The 18,846-nt window shown below is 35.2% G+C and overlaps 1 protein-coding gene across 2 annotated transcripts in view; it reads right to left on the bottom strand.

Annotated features, from left to right (window-relative positions):
* MIPOL1 (mirror-image polydactyly 1) overlaps positions 1-18,846 on the bottom strand; it is a 174,426-nt gene that overhangs the window by 108,181 nt on the left and 47,399 nt on the right. For both annotated transcript variants that reach the window (XM_070931390.1, XM_070931391.1), the window contains exons 5-7: positions 7,985-8,114; positions 6,015-6,048; positions 5,585-5,755 (exon numbers count right to left, since the gene is read on the bottom strand). In XM_070931390.1, the coding sequence (XP_070787491.1) occupies positions 5,585-5,755; positions 6,015-6,048; positions 7,985-8,114 (335 nt within the window). The remainder of the gene's footprint in view (positions 1-5,584; positions 5,756-6,014; positions 6,049-7,984; positions 8,115-18,846) is intronic.

Below are 18,846 nucleotides of genomic sequence, written 5' to 3'. Positions count from 1 at the left end.
CCACCCATCTTATGGTCCAAGGTTGATTCTGAGCGGCTTACAGCAAATTCTAAAAGTTTTTAACGTAGTGGTGGGGGAATCCCTTACTGTACCTCACAGGTACAGATCTTTTATGAGAAATGCTCAATTGCCTGTAGCGAGAATGCTTGAATGCTTTGGAAGTATAAAAGAAAAAAAAAGACTGCTATGCTTCCCTTTGATAAGATGACCCTTAGAAAAGCTTGTTTTAAAGCTAACCCACAAGTTCTATTGATACTTATTGTTTATCAGCTGCTATCTGGGACTGATAAAGGTGGGCAGTCAGCTATGCTACTTTTAAACCTTTGCTCTCTCTGGAGCTGCAGGCCCTTTAACAAGCATGCCAAGAATAGAGAAAGGGACTTGAGTTCTTTTCAGATGAACTGGTTAAATGCCAATTTTGCTCATGAACAGTCATAAGCATGTTCCTGCAAAGCAGGATGTGATCAAACTATTCAGAGCTGGAAAACCAGGTTTGCTTGCCAATTACGTTATTGCTTCAGTGCTGAGTATCAAATAGTGCCACACCAGCTATGAAAAAACTGTTTTTCTTTTAACAACCACCACAACAAAACAAATTCAATATCTTTGGCCTTTTGGCTAGATTGTAACACAATCACAGGTCCTGAGTATAGAGGAAAAAAAAAAATAACACCCAGCTGAGAATGCTGAACTCCCTGTTTGCAAAGGAAAAATAACCATTTCCCTGCCCCCAAACAAGTAAGAGAAAACTAGCAGTAGCCCTTCCTCTGTTACCAGGTTTCAGCTCGGCTGCCAAGTCACTCATGTTAAACATTCCTGTTCAGAAGGTGTAAATGGCAAAAGGCCAGCAGCTGTTTTGAGTTATTTCATCACACTGCCCACTACTGGCAAATGCATTTATTCAAACCAAAGTCATTGAGAGGAAGAGCTAATTAGAAATATTTTTCTCTCCCCCTAAACAATCCAATTGTTTTGATCACTCTGAAATAGAAAAAAAGAAGCAGGATCTATAATATTGCAGGACTGAACTGTTCACGGGTCTACCATGCCTTCCTCCAGAACAATACAGTCTATTTTCTACAGTCCTCTTAACTATCTAGCAATTTACCGATTTGAGCTATCTAAGCAATACCTGTTACGATTAGCAGAAATACAGATGTTTGGGAAGAAGGACTAGTGTATATAATACATGTCAACGATATATAAATAATTTCTTCATTTAAGCATGTTATCTCAGTCCTCTCATTTCCTTTGCAAAGAGCAAAGCCATGACAGAAATTCCACAGGATCACACACTACTTCTTCACTAATAAATACAACTTGGCAACTGAATGTCAACATTTTTTCTCTTCTAAAAGAAAACAAAGTGAATAACCAAGAGTGCTGTCAATGTTTAGTTTTGTTGTTTGCTTATAGTCGCTTGAAAATATATATGAACGTGATATCAAATATTTGAATTTATGCCATTTTATTTGTTTTTGCACATAGTAAAAGTAATTTGTATGTTTGTACAGTAATCTAGTGGACTATTACTGATTATATATGCATGTATCATTAAATCCTGTGAAGAAACTATACCCTGTTATGATGACTATAGCACACCTACATTTTTAATAAGTACCTGGTCACACTCAACACATTCAATTTCATTTTTAATTTAAGACTCCTAAGGGCATATTGCACCTTCATTATCAGCTAATTACAACTTAATTGGCATCATATAAGACAGGAATGCCAATACTCATAAGACTAGTTCAGATATCACCCAGGGCATGACTGCATACTTACAAACAACTACAGTAGCTACTAAAGAATAATAAATTTTGCCAGCTGAACTCAAACTATAATGAAAGCATATGATTGTGCCTATATCTTTTGTCTGATACCAAATGGCTAGAACAGAAGGCAAAGGCCCAATGTTAATCACCACAACATAATCTTTCTTAAATATCCCTCCAACCCTCAATTTACTGATCAATGATCTTCAAGAACCATTGGGGCTATAGCTGTTGCCAATATTAACAGATACCTATTCAGAAGCAATGTTGAATAGCCTACTTGCATAAATGTTAGCATATAACATTTCAGACATCAATACATTAGAGAGAGATATTTTACTAGAAGAGTACTCAAATCTTCTGCTTGAAATAAAATTCCCTATACCACCAGGCTTGAAATTTTAGGTCTGGATAGCCTCGAACGACGTTGTCTACGTTCTGACCTATGCTTAGTTCATAAGATTATTTACCAAAACATCCTACCTGTAAATGAGTACTTTAATTTCAACCGTAATAACACAAGGGCTATCCATAGATTCAAACTCAATGTAATTCACTCTAATCTTGATTGTAGGAAATATGACTTCTGCAATAGATTAGTAAATGTCTGGAACAATCTACCTGATCCTGTTGTAGTCTCGCTAATCCCCATACCTTTTACCTTAAACTATCCACCGTGGACCTTTCACATTTCTTAAGAGGTCCCTAAGGGAGCATGCATAAGTGCATCAGTGTGCCTACCATCCATGTCCTACTGTCCCCATTTATATGTAATCATTCTATGTGTTTATGGCTATGTTTTGCCTATTTATATTCTTTTATTTGTGCCAATCTTTTTCATGTGTCCATGTCTATGTCTATATTGTTACATGTTTCCTTGTACTTGTTGATAAATAAATAAATAAATAAATAAATAAATAAATAAAATAAATAAGGTTCAAGTACTGCTCCTCTCTAAAGATATTCAGTGACAACTTATTTCAGATGAGCAGTAACATCTGGATATTAAGATATTATCTATGATACATCTAGAATATGTCTGGGGATCTATTCTAGATGGGGACCTAAGTCCAACCAGGGATACTCAAACTGGTATTGTCCATATATTGGAGATTACAAATCCCCACATTTCTGATGACCAGGAGTGCTGTCCAGGATTTATGGAAGTTCTCGTCCAAAAATATTCTGGAAGATACCAGTTGCCAATCTCTGCATTTAGCCTTTTATATCCTGGTAGCAATCTAATTTTCTATCAATTGTGAAATAAATATTATCTTGCCAATTTGATGTTTGGGTTAAAACACGGGGATGGGGAGTGGGGGTGAGGGTCCGTGGAGGAATCTTTTTTTGCTATTAAAGACAATAATCCACAAATTGCCCAGCTAGTTCATACTAATTTGTCTCAACATCAGCAACACAATAAAAGATCATGGACAACTTAATTCCTTTCTTCATCAAGATAAAAATCCTTCCGTCGTTTATTTGGCAAATCAAGTCTGAGACAAAGAACAGTAGAGAACATAAATATTATACTGTGCTGTATGTCAAATTCTCTTCAGAGAAAAATAAGGACTAAACAGAAACTAAGGGTAGTTTAAAAATGCACTTAAGTGAAGGGGATAAATACCAGGGAAATAACTACTACTATAGAATATTTGGTGAGCTGTGATCTTGGTTGCTTGCATGCAGACATTTTATTATCTGACTAGGTAACATCATCAATGCTATATGGAGTTTGTTCTCTGTTCAAATACAGTCATTCGCTCTGCCAGTATTGGTGGAAGTGTGGTTTTCCCCTCGGTAATTCTTTGATTCAGGTATAATTTTCTGCTTGATTGCTGATCTGGTTTTAATTCCTGTTTATCTGGGTGTTGATTGCTGGAGAGAATGTATTCTGTTCTTTTTGTTTTCCTTTCAGTTTTTTTATTGTCTTTTTAACGTTGTATAGATGTGGCTTATCTCTATGTGATGATAGATGGCTGATTTTGGAATTTGGAAATGCCAAATTTCCATGAATTCCCTAGCTTTTTTGGATTTAATTTGATTTACGATATCCATGGTTTTCCAGTTAAAAAATCTGTCCATAGGATTTAAAATTTTAGAGAGTTTTCATTATGTCTTCTGACTGATTGATCCATATGCAAGCGACACCTTCATCATAATAAAAAAAGGAACAAGTAGAGAAGACACATGAAAGACTAACATTTTCAAAGGAATAAAATTCACAAGGGAAAACCACATACTACTTTCCCTGGATATCTTTATCATTAGAGGAAATGATTACAAATTAGAAATTAACACCAACAGACAAAAAGAGTATAATAGCATAGCAATAGCACTTAGACTTATATACCGCTTCACAGTGCTTTACAACCCTCTCTAAGCAGTTTACAGAGTCAGCATATTGCCCACAACAACAATCTGGATCCTCATTTTACCAACTTCGGAAGAATGAAAGGCTGAGTCAATCTTAAGCCAGTGAGAACCAAACTGCTGAACTGCTGGCAATGGGCAATCAGCAGAAGTAGCCTGCAGTACTGCATTCTAACTTCTGTATCACCACGGCTGATAATACCTTAATCAAATAATTATCAAGGAGGAAATTTTCCTACCAACACTGGCAGGGCAAGCTACTGTATATAAACAGGGAGCAAACCCCACTTTCATGTGCAAGATGATGTTAGCTAGTTGGGTAATGAAATATCTTCAAGCAAATAACCAACTTTAGAGAGCACCAAGGACACTACAGGTCAACTCTGAGCTACATATACTCTCTTCTATTGAAACAAACTAAAAGCTAAAATTTGAAAGTTCCGATGTAATAAAATTGTTAATTGCCTGGCACTATACAACTGGGAAGTCCATAAAATACATTTAACTCTTTAATATATCAAGCAGAGCAGTACTGCTTGGAATCAAATATTTGGAGTGCAGTATACTTAAGATAAAAGTGGCATTTATGGCCTGCACTATCTCCTTGAAACTCCAATATACTACAGTGACAGACGTACATATCTCAAGGTGCCAAGAGCTCAGAGCCAAGAAAATGCTCAAAGAAAGGCCTTTTATAAAGACAAGCTTGGACCCGATGAAGATATGCACCATTTCAAATTATAATTCAGAGTAACTTTCTAAAGGAATGTTGGAAAGTGTATTGCAAAAGATATATTAAATAGATCAAAAGTGGAATAGATCAATTATAAACCTTCCTTCTTCTGTTGTCTTCTCTTTTACTTTTTGTGTTCTATATTTTAAAAAAATAATAGACAAAATTTTGGGGAAAAAAATATTCTATAGAAATAGCAAATTTCTATAGAGGCTACACTTTGCAGCTCATTTACTTTCCCGAAGAAGTAACCTTCTGGAAAGAAGGGTCAACATAAATATTCCATTTCAGAGTTGCTTTTCAACAGCTTTAATCATTCTTATTCACTATTTGTATTTACATACACATTTTAAAAATAAATATGTAGTTTCCTGTTCCTTTTATTCCTGTTTCTGTTAAATGTATGTTCCCCCCCTTTCTACATGTTTCCACTTTTGGTTTCCAATGACATTTGGAATTTAGATTCAGTCTTCAGAATTTAAAATTCCTGAACTTTCCACTTCTTATATAATTTAAAAAGAATTCAAAAAATGACTTTGAAAAATTCAGCATTGAATGTGTTTATGTCTCTGTGTGTGTACAACTTATTTCACTGTGATACTTTTTGTAGGGTAATCAAGAACTTTTCTAAAAACTAAACTGCAAACCCTTCATATTTTTAGCAATGATGATGAGGTGGTATAAACTAACATAGACTTACTTGAGCCAGTGCAGCATCTCGCTCTTCTATCAATGCATTAATTTCTTCAGCTGTTATTTTCTTTTTCTGTTTCTGGGTCCTGTATATGCGATCGACAATTATAGCTCCTGTCCTCCTTATCGCCATACCGGTGTCTGCATTGTTTATTCTGTTCAGTAATTCCTGTAATGTCTACCAACAGCATTCTATGTTAGTCAGACAAGAAGTTTTAATATACTTTATTTAATATAGGGTTTTAATTAATAGGCACATGTGAATTGTAAATTGACTGAGTGAAGTTATTGAATTTTCATACTGCAGCAAAGATGTACATTATTAGTGTGTCAATTCTTCTTTTCCCCACATCTTAGTTTCTGAAACCCACTCAATTGAACTTAAGCCTCTAAGATATAAGACTGACATCAAGAAATCTCCTCAGAGAATGGCTTACCATGTCATTTTCTTCAGGGTTAATATTTTCTAGCCTAGAAAAAAGGACACAGAAAGCCTGATCAGTAGCATTTCCTTAGTGCAGCAAAATGAATTCGCTTTTTAAATCTTTAGAACCCTCAAGTAATTTCATTCTACTGGTCTTTAGAGTCAACCATGACACTGAACATATTAAAGTGCCACCTGCTCGATTCCATCTTTCAATAATGCTCCATATCTTCAGCACTGACTTCAGAATGTTAAGTTATTAATGTTTACTGCTATATATGACTACAAGGATCAATTGTTCATATGTGCTTAGATGAAGAAAGTTCCCCAGCGGCAGGGGCACCAAGGCACCTTTTATTTATTTAATTCTGCACCCACTGAAAAACATAAATAAACCTCCAGCAGAAATTATATATTTTAATTTTATCACATCCTTCATGAAAAAAAAAAAAAATCCAAAGCAAAATAAAAATCTCTAGCTCTCCAATCCTAACACCTATGTCCGAGGCTCACTATTTTTAATGAAATTAATCTGCAAGAACATTTGCATGGAATTGCCATCACAAGTCTGTGGAACAAAGTCTATTGATTTTTACTTCTTAAGAGTAATTTGGGAAATTAAACCTTCTCTAAAACCCCAAACAATTAGACTGAAACAATGTGATAAGAACAAAGACTTGGGCCTCATTTTTTTCAGCTGACACATTTTTCAGTTGTTACTAGCTCGGTCAAAACCTTTCTGCAGAACTGCATGTTATTAGCTCAAAACATTTGTTCTACCTCATTTCCAAAACAATGGTAATAAATAAAGAGATATAACATTATAAAAGGTTGAATGAAAAGCTTGTAAATATATTTTAACCTTTCTGTAAAATTGAATTATACCAATCAGTAAAGCGAGCAATCAAGTTATGATATCATGCAAATCAGGGATTAGGAGGCATCGACAAAGCTGGAATCTGCATGCGGTAGAAATACTGCATAGCATTCCTCAATTACCTATTAATATTGCAGCAAGGGATGGTGTAGTCATTCCATTCGTGCTTTTATACAAGCTTATCTAATTTTGCACTTCAAATGAAAACTCAGTGCACTTTAAAATTACAGATTTTTTCAAACTTTGTCATGCAAAAAAAATGAGACTACAGAAATATATTTGCAACTATTGTGAAAATAAGATAATAATAAAAAGTACACATTAAAGAAAACTGCAAAATGTCTGTATTTTGAAAAATAGCATAAACTAAAACAAAAAAAAGAAAAATGCATATTAACAACTTAATGGATCATTTTGCAACATCTTTAAAAAACGGTTTCCAGGTGAAATGAATTTAACAGAACAAAATATATTCTATTTCAAATTAACAAAATACTTTATTTTGTTTCACTTTATTTCTGATGGAAAAGTAGCCTCAAAAGATCTAATTGTCTTCCTACAAAGTAAGACTTCTAATTCACAACTTTGTAGTCAAACTCTTGAACCCCTGGATGAAATGTTACATTTCCTTTAATTATCCATGCATAAATCAATACTGGTTTCCCTCTCTTACATACCACAGTCAATCATCACCTGTGTCAGGATCAAGATTGAGATCAAACATGAATTAATCTAAACTGTAGCGAATAAAACCAGTGTCCTGCTTAAGACCTGTAGAAATGTAGCTCTTTCTAATCATTCCAAGGAGGAGAACCAAGAATTTAAGAGAATGTGCCCACCGAGATTCCTCACAAACTACGTTCACAAACTGGAGCTTAGAAACATGTTATATAATTGCTTGAAAAAATCCACCAAGTACTTCCTTCTTTCTCCCACCTAAAGCAAACTAAGAGCTAGAAAATAAACGTGTGCCTGTATGCATGGAGTTAGGTATATACAGCATACATATATGCATAATGGCCATATGAAGAAAGTGTGATAGATACACCCGAGCTTTCCCACAAGACAGTGGACATTAAGCAGCCAGAATAAAGATGTGTACATACGTTTCAAGAGGTTGTTCCAGTAGCCTTACTTGTTTACATACATCATTTCTCTCCTCACTGGCCAACTTCAGTCTAGCCATGATGGCTTCATCATGGTCGTGTTGTGTGGAATGGATTTCTTCTACCAGAGCTGCAATATAGTAAATAGATGTGTTGTATAAGTATGACGCACAAAGGAAATTTATCTATTTTATAGCTGTTTTTCTAAATTAATGGATATTTATTTATCCATGGGAACTAATTATAATGTCTTCCAACATAATCGTTTCCAGACAGACACCGATATTAGTCAGGACCCAATTAAAATTTTATAAATTAAATGAATTGTTAAACCTAATGCAGATATGTTATTTAAGCATGCTTAAGAGATGTAAGCATCCAATGAATTGCTTTTCCTTTAAGGCATTGTTTATCAACTTCGGCAGCTTCAAGATGTGTGAATTTCAATTCCCAGAATTCCCCAGCCCAGCCTTGCTAGTTGTCAAGATTGAAAAACACTGTTTTAAGGAAATGCTGTATTCTACTAGATGCCAAGCTAGATCTAAAGCTGCCATGTAAAAAGAACCATGCTGGATCAGAGCAAAGGCTCATCTACTTGAATAATCTTTTTACACATGCAGTGCAACTTGAGCATTTTTTATGGGAAAGTTGTAGTTAAAGAAAGGACATGATGCAGACACATTATATTCGTTCTTCACCTTGGTCCTATATAATTGCCTGCTTCTGAGGGTAAAGGGTAAGAAATGTAAATTTGATGGTATCCCCCTCCCGGTTTAAAATAAATAAGTAACAATATTTTTAAAATAGTCTAAAATCTCATGACAGTTTACATTCAAATCTCAAATTCTTGTGAGATTTTTGACACTCATAAAAATTTTGCATTTTCCGATGTTTACCTATGAAACTTTTGAGGCAAAATTGCCAAAAATTTTGGTCCATTAGCAAAATTTTACATGATTTTTAGAGAGAAGAAAAGTAATATTGCAAAATTTTCGCTGTTCTGGTATGCAACCATGCAAGATTATAAAGACAAGATCACTGAAATCATAGAAGAGTTAATCCTCCTCTTCCTCCTCCTCCTCTTTAACACCATGGTATCTAGTATGGGGTACTGATTTAGTCTGAAAATAATAGCCCAGTCTTAAATCACAATTGATGTAAGTCTTCTCCAAAGGACTCTAGAGCAGTCCTTTGCCGTCGCTTGCCAAAAGCGGGGGAAGCACGGGGGGGGGGAGTGTTGTGCGCGTGCGTGTCCACACCCATAATTCAATGTGCCCCGCCCACCGCGCATGCGCACGCTCCCCCCCACTTTCGGCACGCAATGGCACGGTGGGCCCAGTAGGCCCATTTTTTGCACTCGCCAGGCTCCAGAGAGTTTCTTGGAGCCTGGGGAGGGCGGAAATGGCCTTCCCCACTCCCCTGGAGGCCTCCGGAGGCTGGAAATGGCCCATTTCCTGACCTCCAGTGGGACCAGAAGGCCTGTTTTTCACCCTCCCCAGGCTTCAGAGGCTTTCTAGGAGCCTGGGGAGGGTCCAACTGCCTTCCCCCCCCCCCCCGAGGCCCTCCGGAGGCCGGAAACAGCTTGTTTCCTGACTTCTGGTGGGCCCGGAAGGCCCGAAAATCAGTTGGCCAGCGCGCGCATGCACGCTGTAACTGAGCTAGGGCAACACAAGGAGATATGGCTCCATGTGCCACCTGTGGCACGCGTGCCATAGGTTCACCATCACGGCTCTAGAGCATGAGGAGGAATGAAAGCACAATAAATACAATTAAAAAGAAAAAAAAACCCAATCAAAATGTAGCAGGTTATAGATAAAAACACTGCTGAGAAATTTGTTACAGTTTTGGAGAAAACTATATTATTATACACAAAAGCTGTGTTTTGAACAAGTAACATTAGCTGAAGGTGCCTCTGCAAAAGGTATTTAAAAGGCTTTAAAATAATTAGCCTTTTATGAGATTTATATCCTGATTTTCTCTTGTACAACTCAGAGTGGCATACATGTTTTCCTCAAAACATACTCCACAGTGTTTTGGGCAGAAAGAGTGACAATCACAAGAACTAAAAATTACTGGTTTCTCATGCAGTACCTTAAGTGCTGCACCAAACTGTCCATCTCAAACTGTTTTTAGAAAAATGTTAGTCATGTAAGTTAGTGGATACTACTCTATTTTAAATTGGACCAGTGAATAAACTGCTGTGTAGAGGGTGGGAGAAGAATAATCACGCTGATAAAAGCGGAAAAAAAAAATCTGGGTAATCCATTTGACTTTAGCGGAACAATGGGCAAAGATTTTCAGATCTATTGCATCAAAGTCACCTTTGCTATTTCCTGGAACACCTAGGTTTATCTTGGCAAACTATTTCAGCCAAGACAAGTTCGTTTAAGTATTTTTTAAAATGACATTTTAGTTGAAATATGAAGCTTCTTGAAATAAATGTGCATATTCTATGTCATGTGGCGGGAATAAGGTATCAGTCACATTGCCAAAGCAGAAGTCTATTATTTTCAATGAAAGTTGGCATAAAAGTAGACCCAACAAATCAATTGTGCATCGTATTTTAAGATGACTGGAAAAACCCCATATTTTTTATTAGTAAAGTAAATTTAGCTTATCTTGTTGCAATAGCAGGCCGTCAACATTTGAGTATCATACCAAGCCAAACATCTGGATTACAAAATGGCTTGCTTCCTGAAAGATAATTGTACTAGAACCATCAAGCCTAACACACTTGTACTTTTAAGATAGATAATAACTGTAAACAGTTAAGGTACATAGCTATTTCAAAGTTCACTTAGAAAATCAACATAGCATTTTAGTTGGAATTTGCTCATTAAATACCCATAACAGTAATGCAAATTATACAAGAAAGAATAAAGCAAATACATATATTTCTTTGTTTTATTAAATGTAAAATCTGCTGTTAATCACATAGGCTGTGTTGTATAAACTTTTCTCTTTAACTATTAAAAGGAAGTCTTTACAAAAGTCATTAGAGATCTTCATTCTTTGACTTGTATAAATTTCAATATTTGTTCAGTAAAGGTTCACAGCAGTTAAATTACATTAACAAATATTATTAGCTACTATGTAAGCCAACTAAGTAAAATACTTATATTGCAGGTAAAACAAATCATTGGATGTTTACGATAATATTTGGACATGCCCATTTTTAAACAAGCTTATCAAATATTCTGTAATTCTAAATCAAATTACAGAAACTCAGAGTAGATCTTTCCACCACCCCCTCCCCCAAATGCTCAAATTTGTTTAGTAAGCTAATTGTTTTCTAATATGGGAAAAAGCAAATATGAAGAAGCTGAATCATTTGCAGCATAAGTTTACTGAGTCAAAGCAGTGTACATATTTTCTCAGCTAAACCCAGTTCTGTTGGCAAACCTTTTGGCCACACTTTCAGGCTACCTTTAAAATACAGTAGTAGCAAGAGAGGGTGTTAGAAATCATTCTAGTATAAACATTGGTTCATGATTCTCCAAACAACAGAAACTTGAAGGGGTGGTGGATGAGGCAAAGACAGAGGGCATCTATGTCTGTTTGCTGATTTCTTAGAGGTCATCTGTGTAAATATAGAAACTGAATAGTAAACGCTGGAAAGAAGGAATAGTTAGGAGTTTTAGATAGTCTACTGCAAAACTCACATGATATGAAGGGAAAAAAACACAGCTTTAATCTTATAGACAACAGATAAGATTTCTAAGTAAACCAGAATAATTAAGATATTGTTCTACATTCTGAGTTGTCCTGTAACATGCAATTCTTAAAAAAAATATTTTGTTGTAGATACTTTGTCAATATGCTGAAGCACTATTTTGCATTTTTCTGGAATAAAAAGACAGCATAACCATATCTCCCTTCAAGGAGTTTTTATATATTCAGAAATTTTCTATTCTTCCTATAATTATCCCTTATTTTGCATATTTCATGAGATTTTAGCTGCAATACCGTAGTTTCTTACAGGTATTTTCGGTAAGTGAAAAATAAACCTACTGCCATAGCATGCAGATTGTCATAAGAGTTTTGTGATTTTGGAGTTAGTATTCAAGATTAGGGACTGTTGAACTCTGTGTGACCCAGGATTTTCCTCAGAGCTGGTTAAGGACTGATCACAAGACTTTTAATGGCTTCACACAGATATCTTTCCTCTACAAGAGTCAATATGAAGGACTACTGAGCTACTTTTTATTTTCAGGCTATCCCTAGTAAAGATAAAACATTCCTAATCTGAAAAATATTTTCAAGGGCAACCTATAGAGAGTTAATATGTAAACGAACTGAAACTGAACAAATAACATTTCCAATTTTGTTTCCGTTTCAAATAAATAGGGAAGAATGCAATATGAAGCTTATCTGAAATTAAATTATATGAATCACAGGTTCCTATAATTTTTTAAAAATTTTTTGATGGGTAAATGGGTTCTGCTCAGAACAAATTTTGATTTTTCTACAGGTTTAAGCAAATGTCTCCAACTCAAAAGAGTGCATGGTGCCTCTATGGAAGTATTTTTAGACTATACGGCAGTATTTATTTGCTTATATATAGAATTATCAACTTGAATATGTCATCATTAGCAAAATGCTGACAAACCTGGAAAATCATCTAGGTTCCAAATTGGGATCTTATGAAATAACCAAATGTCAGTAGTCTCCACACACTATAACTATTTGATAAAACACTGTATTGACATTAATTAAATCACTAAAATATAGAAGTGTTACAGAAAAAGTGAATGAAACAGAATTAGAACAGTTTTAAGAGGACAAAACCAGATATTACAGACTGAAAATCATTTACATTTCAAAGTGACTCAGCAGATAAAGCAATGTGCATTAACACTGACAGAAATACCAACACTTTTATTGCCTTGTATATTTTTGATTTGAGGCATTCAATTGAGCCTACATTTCTGGTGCTATAAATGCATTGATTATACCCAAACTGTTTAGCAATACCTGTAAAAGTAAGTGAAAAGACTTTGCACTCTGGTGTTTTGCTGTTTACTTAGATTCTCAGAGGGAAAATGAAAGAGAAGGCATGCAAATAAGAATGTATACATTTCGCTCCACTGTATTTACATTTCTGAGTTCTTTACTAAAACCAGTTGCCCTGCAATACTAAACTTACTGCGTCTTTTAAAATACACATTTTAGTAGACATGACTTGAAAGCCTATGTGCTACCACTTATCAACAGTTGAGTTAAAGACAAAAGTCATCTATGTACACATCCATAAAAATATCCACAACTAAACTCAATATATTCTACCTGAATTGTATATAAACAAACAGCTCTTAAAAGGACTGTTTCTCAGTGGACACCTGGATTTTTTTTTCTTTTTTACTGATAGGAAAGGTTGACACACAAGATTTATAACTAAAATACTAGTCTCAATTATTCCTACAGTTAAAAACAAAACAATAGCAATAACCAATAGCACATTCAATGACTATGGAGAGACAAGGACCAGTTTGTGGAGGTGGGAGTTGGAGGAAAAACTATAGGGCTATATTAGCAACCACTTCATACAATCAAAATGCACTATTCAATCTGTGTGAATGTCTGTTATTCCACAAAGACATTCACATTTTCAGGATAACCTTATTTTCAAAATAAATTTTCAGAAGGAAAGACTTTTCTAGTCTTTGAAAAGTGCATTTCTGTTCTATATACTGGTGCAGTAAGTTTTGCAACTTTAGAGAACAATTCTCTTCTCCCTAAAGTCCGTTAGTTAAACTCCAATTGATTTTAGTGAAATGAAACAGGACCTATAGCTTATTAAAGGTCTTGGAATTTGTCAAGACACATATAATGAAAGATTTAGGAAATGTATTTGCATAATACAACAATCCTACAACAAAAATAGGGCTGGGTGTATTCTGCATGTAGAAAAATGAATTTAGGATAAAATTATGTGGGAAAAGACTATATATTACATACTTCAAAAATAGAATGTCATAGATATTTAGATTTACAAACACCAGGGTTGGGAACTATTGTGATCTTTTGGCTAAAGCCCAATATTGGCCTTATTTCAGTTTAATTGGAAGAGGATCTTAAATTCATCTTCTCCATGAGGTATCGGGAACCTGGATTTCTCTTTGTAGCAAAGGTTAATAAGAAATGTGTCTGCAAAAGTCAAACAGCATTAAATATCAAAAACTGATTATTATTCTGCAGCAGTTGTTCTGTCATTCATAATCTCTCCATGCTTCACCCTTCCACAGCTAATCTTTAATGGATGACATGCAAGAAGGAAAAATAAATGGCATCTAAAAAGAAATACCAAAGTGAGCTAAAAATATAATTTTCTCTTCAGTGGAGACATCTGTGCTAAAAGAACTTTAGCACTATTTATTTCTTGTTTCTGACTGGACCAAGCACAAACTTATTATTTACTGCAATAAAATTGTTTCAATTTGATTCAGAAATATTTTAAAAATCAAACTATATGTCCTGTTTCATAGTTTTATGCTTTAGTTGAAGGACTGAAAGAAAGAGCGGCAGAGTGATGTTAGAAATTTTGAATGGGACAGTAAGGAAGCATATCAAAGAGCAGATGTGAATCTGCAACTCTGCCAAACTAAATCTGAAAATTCTCTCTGTATTTAGACCAATACTACCTTACAAGAAGTATCTAAGGCCCCAGATAGTGAGGCCACAATGGCCCAGTCTTCTAAATAACAATGTAAGATACTTAGGCAAGTGCATAGGTATGCGTTTATTTAAATAAATGAAATATAACCACTTTATAGTTTTAAAATAATAAACCACTTTCATATTGCAGCTTTTGTACAGTTTTAAAAGTTTATCAGAATTTCATCTCATGTAAAGTAGTGGTATTATTAATAAACACAAATTTAGCTTAGAATCTATTTTTCTATATTTTGAATTTGAGATAGCTTTGTTTCAGTTCTAAGGTCTATGTAGCAAATTATCTGCTCTTCAAGAATATAAGGCAAATTTATACTTGGTTCACAGTCTCTTCTATTTCTTATCATTTAAGATTATAGATTGATATTGTATTGCATATGCTTATAATGATGATGATAACAAAGGAAGGGATTTAGCGAGATGAGAAAATATTCCCATATACAGTGGTGGTGGTGGTGGTGGGGCACAGTTTTGAAAGATTGTTGTTTATTATTCTCCAAATAGTAATTTCTTTTTCAAACAGTAGCAATTGTCAGATCCTTAAATCAGCCGATATCTTTCCTCAGTACAGCATGGCCAAGCGCCAAGGACTTTAATGAAACAACAAATATTAACTAACTGACTGGCAGTGTTTATCTGGAACACCCTGCCCTGTTATTGCAAGTGTGGAAGAAGTTAAAAAGAGTTTTAAGGTGGTTTATAAGATTTACTGAAGCTGTGTACAGTTATCTTATTGAGGAGGCCTGCAAAAAATAATTCTCGGCAAATCTTGATCATTCGGTGCCCATGGGGCTTTTCAGATATACACTGTTTGTGTCTATTTTCCCTATGTTACATCCAGTAAGAGCTGCCCAAAGTCCATAAAAGAAAATGGGATAATCTCTGTGTCATTAGGCCTGCATAACTCTGTTCTTTCTAGATCCAGAGCTTGGGTGGAATTGGTGTCAAATGTTTGAGCCTTTAAAAAAAATACACGCAGAAAGTCTTACTGGCTGGCCAGTGTAAACGTCTACAGCGTGCATATTGCTGAAAGAATGAAAGCCTGCATGTTACCCCCACTGTTAGCAAAGAGCAGAGATGTCAGAAGCAGGTGAGCGAGGAACAATAGAGATGGAGCTAATGGAAAGCAAGCCGGAGCAGAGTGATGGAGCTGCTGAGAGACAAGAGGCTAGAGAAACAGGGAGAACTGTGAACAATGGCATCGAGAAAAAAACAGCTCCTAGGCAGACTAGGACAGAATAGCAGTCAGGTTTCATGGGGCCAGTACCAGCATAAAAACAAAGGCCACACGAGAGAGCTCAAGATGAGAAACGATGCAAAAGAAGGGAGGCAACATTATCTCCAAATACTGTTCTTCAGAGAAGAATTATCTAGCTCACTTTTGTTTCTGGGATGATTCTGAGCATGCTAGGCTCTCTTTAAGTTGGAGTAACCTTTCTAGCTGTGTATCTGCAGGTGATGTTTGGCTGCAACCATTATTATTACTGACCATTCCTGAGACTGCCTTAGAAATACAAAGGGACCATAACAAAATGGAAGACATTGATAGTGCGACCAAATTAATAGATAAATCTTTGGTGATGTCTGCAAACCATCACACTGCAATAGCAAACCTGCATTTTTACCCATAGTTCTTCCCCAAATTGAGTTTAAATTAAGGAAAGATATGATATCGTGTACAAGAGGTTTGTGTAGAGGCAATGAAGCTTTATCCTTTAACTCAAGTCATTTAAAGTCTGTAAGGAAAGGGAAGAAAAGCTAGTGCTTGACAAAAAATAAAAAGACAGTAATCAAAGTATAGCAATGGACACTTTGAATTTCTTTTAGCCAATTCCAAAATACTTATACTAGTAATGATGAAGACTGCTTCACCCATTCATCTGTTTTCAATTACTTGTTTTAATAAATAACTATACAGTGTCAATGCTGTTCCTGCCCCACTACTGCAGAAATATCTAAAAGATTTTTTTTCTTCATAAGCCTTTCAGATTTTTTTTCTACTTGTTTTTCCCATGTCTGAATCCTCTTCTTCCATCCCAAGTAATAGTAAGTTCACTTCCCACCTTAGATATATTGCTTTTTCTTCAACCAGAGTTAAGCTGGGAAAGAGTATGAAGTGGTTACCTCTGAAAATCCAACACTAAGAAGGAACAGCACCCTCTAGTGGCCAGAAAACAAAGACTGTTAAGAGAATTGGCTAGTCAATCAAGTCAGAGCAATTCTAAAAAGGTAGAAAGCAGACAAAGATGCCCAACCCAAAAGTTCACATAAAAGCATGATAAGTATACCAATATAATAATTTTGAGACAGTTTTTTTTAAATAAGACACTGCTCTTCACTTATGCTGCCTTTAAGTCATTCTTGTCATTGTTAACTTGCAGAAATAATGCACAAATAAATTCCTTCCTACTTAAAGCTGCCGGATTACTGGCTGCTTGGATAATGTGTGAACACCAGTCCTGTGTCCAAGTATCTCATCCTGTTCACTGTATTTCCTCTGAGCTTCGGATCTATGCCTATTTACTCTGTATGATAACTACAGATGGGCATCCATATTAGGGGAATGTTTTCCTATTGCTTTGCTGTTTTTATTTCTCCATCTGCTCCCTCACACTCTTTCCTCTTCCTAACCTCTTCTCAAACATCAGCATCACTCTAACAAAAGATATAAGCATATGCTCTGCAGAACTGAGTACAAGCTGGAAATGTTAACTTTCTACTGCAGGCAAGCCATTTCAGATGCAACCTGCTTCATCAGTGACGTTAGGTAAAAATCTAATTTCATTTCTTCATATTTCAAACAGCTTCTACAATAGTTTGCTTTCTTTCTCCTGTCAATTTTATATTACCAATGTCTTTCCAGCATAGAAACTTTATTATTCTTTGACATTTTTCCCAAAGTCTACGTGCATTTTATTATAACCTTATCTTGTGATGTTGTCAGAGTCTTAAATGCAGGGTAACCTAATTTCTGTGCATGTATCATCTAGCTGAAACGTGATCTCTGAAAACAACAGTGCAATGCAAATACAACACAGAGAATTACAAACATCTAATATTTTCACCATGTGTAAAGAACAATAATTAACAGAAAATAAGAGAAAACCTCAATAACATTTGATAGATTTTTTTAAAAGGAAAAATTAGATAAAATTCTTTGGACTCAGACACTTATATTAAAATCACTTTTGAGACTTTTTTTGTGACAGAGAATGAATATAAACTTTCAGCAAAGAAACAAAACACATATTGAAAAGCAATTCCCATTGGGTTGAGCAGTGGTCTAGATTTGATTTCCAAAACATGTTTTTCTTTTTCTGAACTAGCACCTTTGATTAATGTTTATATGTTGCTATGAATGCGGGATACCTTAAAGCAGCCACATCTTTCCCAGACACTATACAGTTGCTTTAAAGTCTGCAAATTGACATTACAGATCTATTTTCATGATCTCCAAAGTACTTTTATGAGTACTGCCTCTTTGAAACCTTGCACTAATAAGTCCTAATAACCAGGATAATCTGTACAGAATTTCAATTCTGTGCATGAACTCAGCCTGTTGAATCAAAACATGTGGATCCACAGTTTGCTTCCATGGATTCACTGACAAAGAAGAATACAAAATAAAACATTTCACCATTATAGACACAGAGGCAAATTTCTGTCAAAGTACCCTACAAATCCAAAGTTATTTGTGGCGTTTAATTCAAACAGTTCATGCACTGTTTAATTGATTGATAATCCAGACATAACTATTATTCAGGTGTTTTAGGATGAAAGCTTTTAAAAACAAACAAAACAAATCTATATATATATATATGCTAAATATTTTTTCCCCAAGGTGTACAGTGACTAACCTATCTTCGTTGGTGTCATTGAAACACACTGTGAAAATCCAGTTGATTTTTTCAACTGAATAATCTTTTTTCTATCTACCTCCACTTTCCCACCATCCTTAAACAGCTGGGTTTTCATTAATCAAAAATCATATTTCTCCATCTACCAAAATGAGGGTCAGGTCTCCCATTGGGGGATTATAAGAGTATCTCCAACAAAGATGTGTGGGGGCAACATCACTCTGAATGAGCTAAAACAATAAATGAGTATTTGAACTGCTGGCTGGAAAGGTAGTGACCGTGGTAATCATTATTTCCCTTGTTTGTACAGGACCTTCCAACAAAACAAATAAT

This window comes from Pituophis catenifer, unplaced genomic scaffold, assembly GCF_029215685.1.
Source record: "Pituophis catenifer annectens isolate HBS135680 unplaced genomic scaffold, rPitCat1.0.hap2 SCAF_1, whole genome shotgun sequence".
In the NCBI taxonomy this organism is placed as follows: domain Eukaryota; kingdom Metazoa; phylum Chordata; class Lepidosauria; order Squamata; family Colubridae; genus Pituophis; species Pituophis catenifer.
This window is presented reverse-complemented; position numbering and strand designations above follow the sequence as displayed.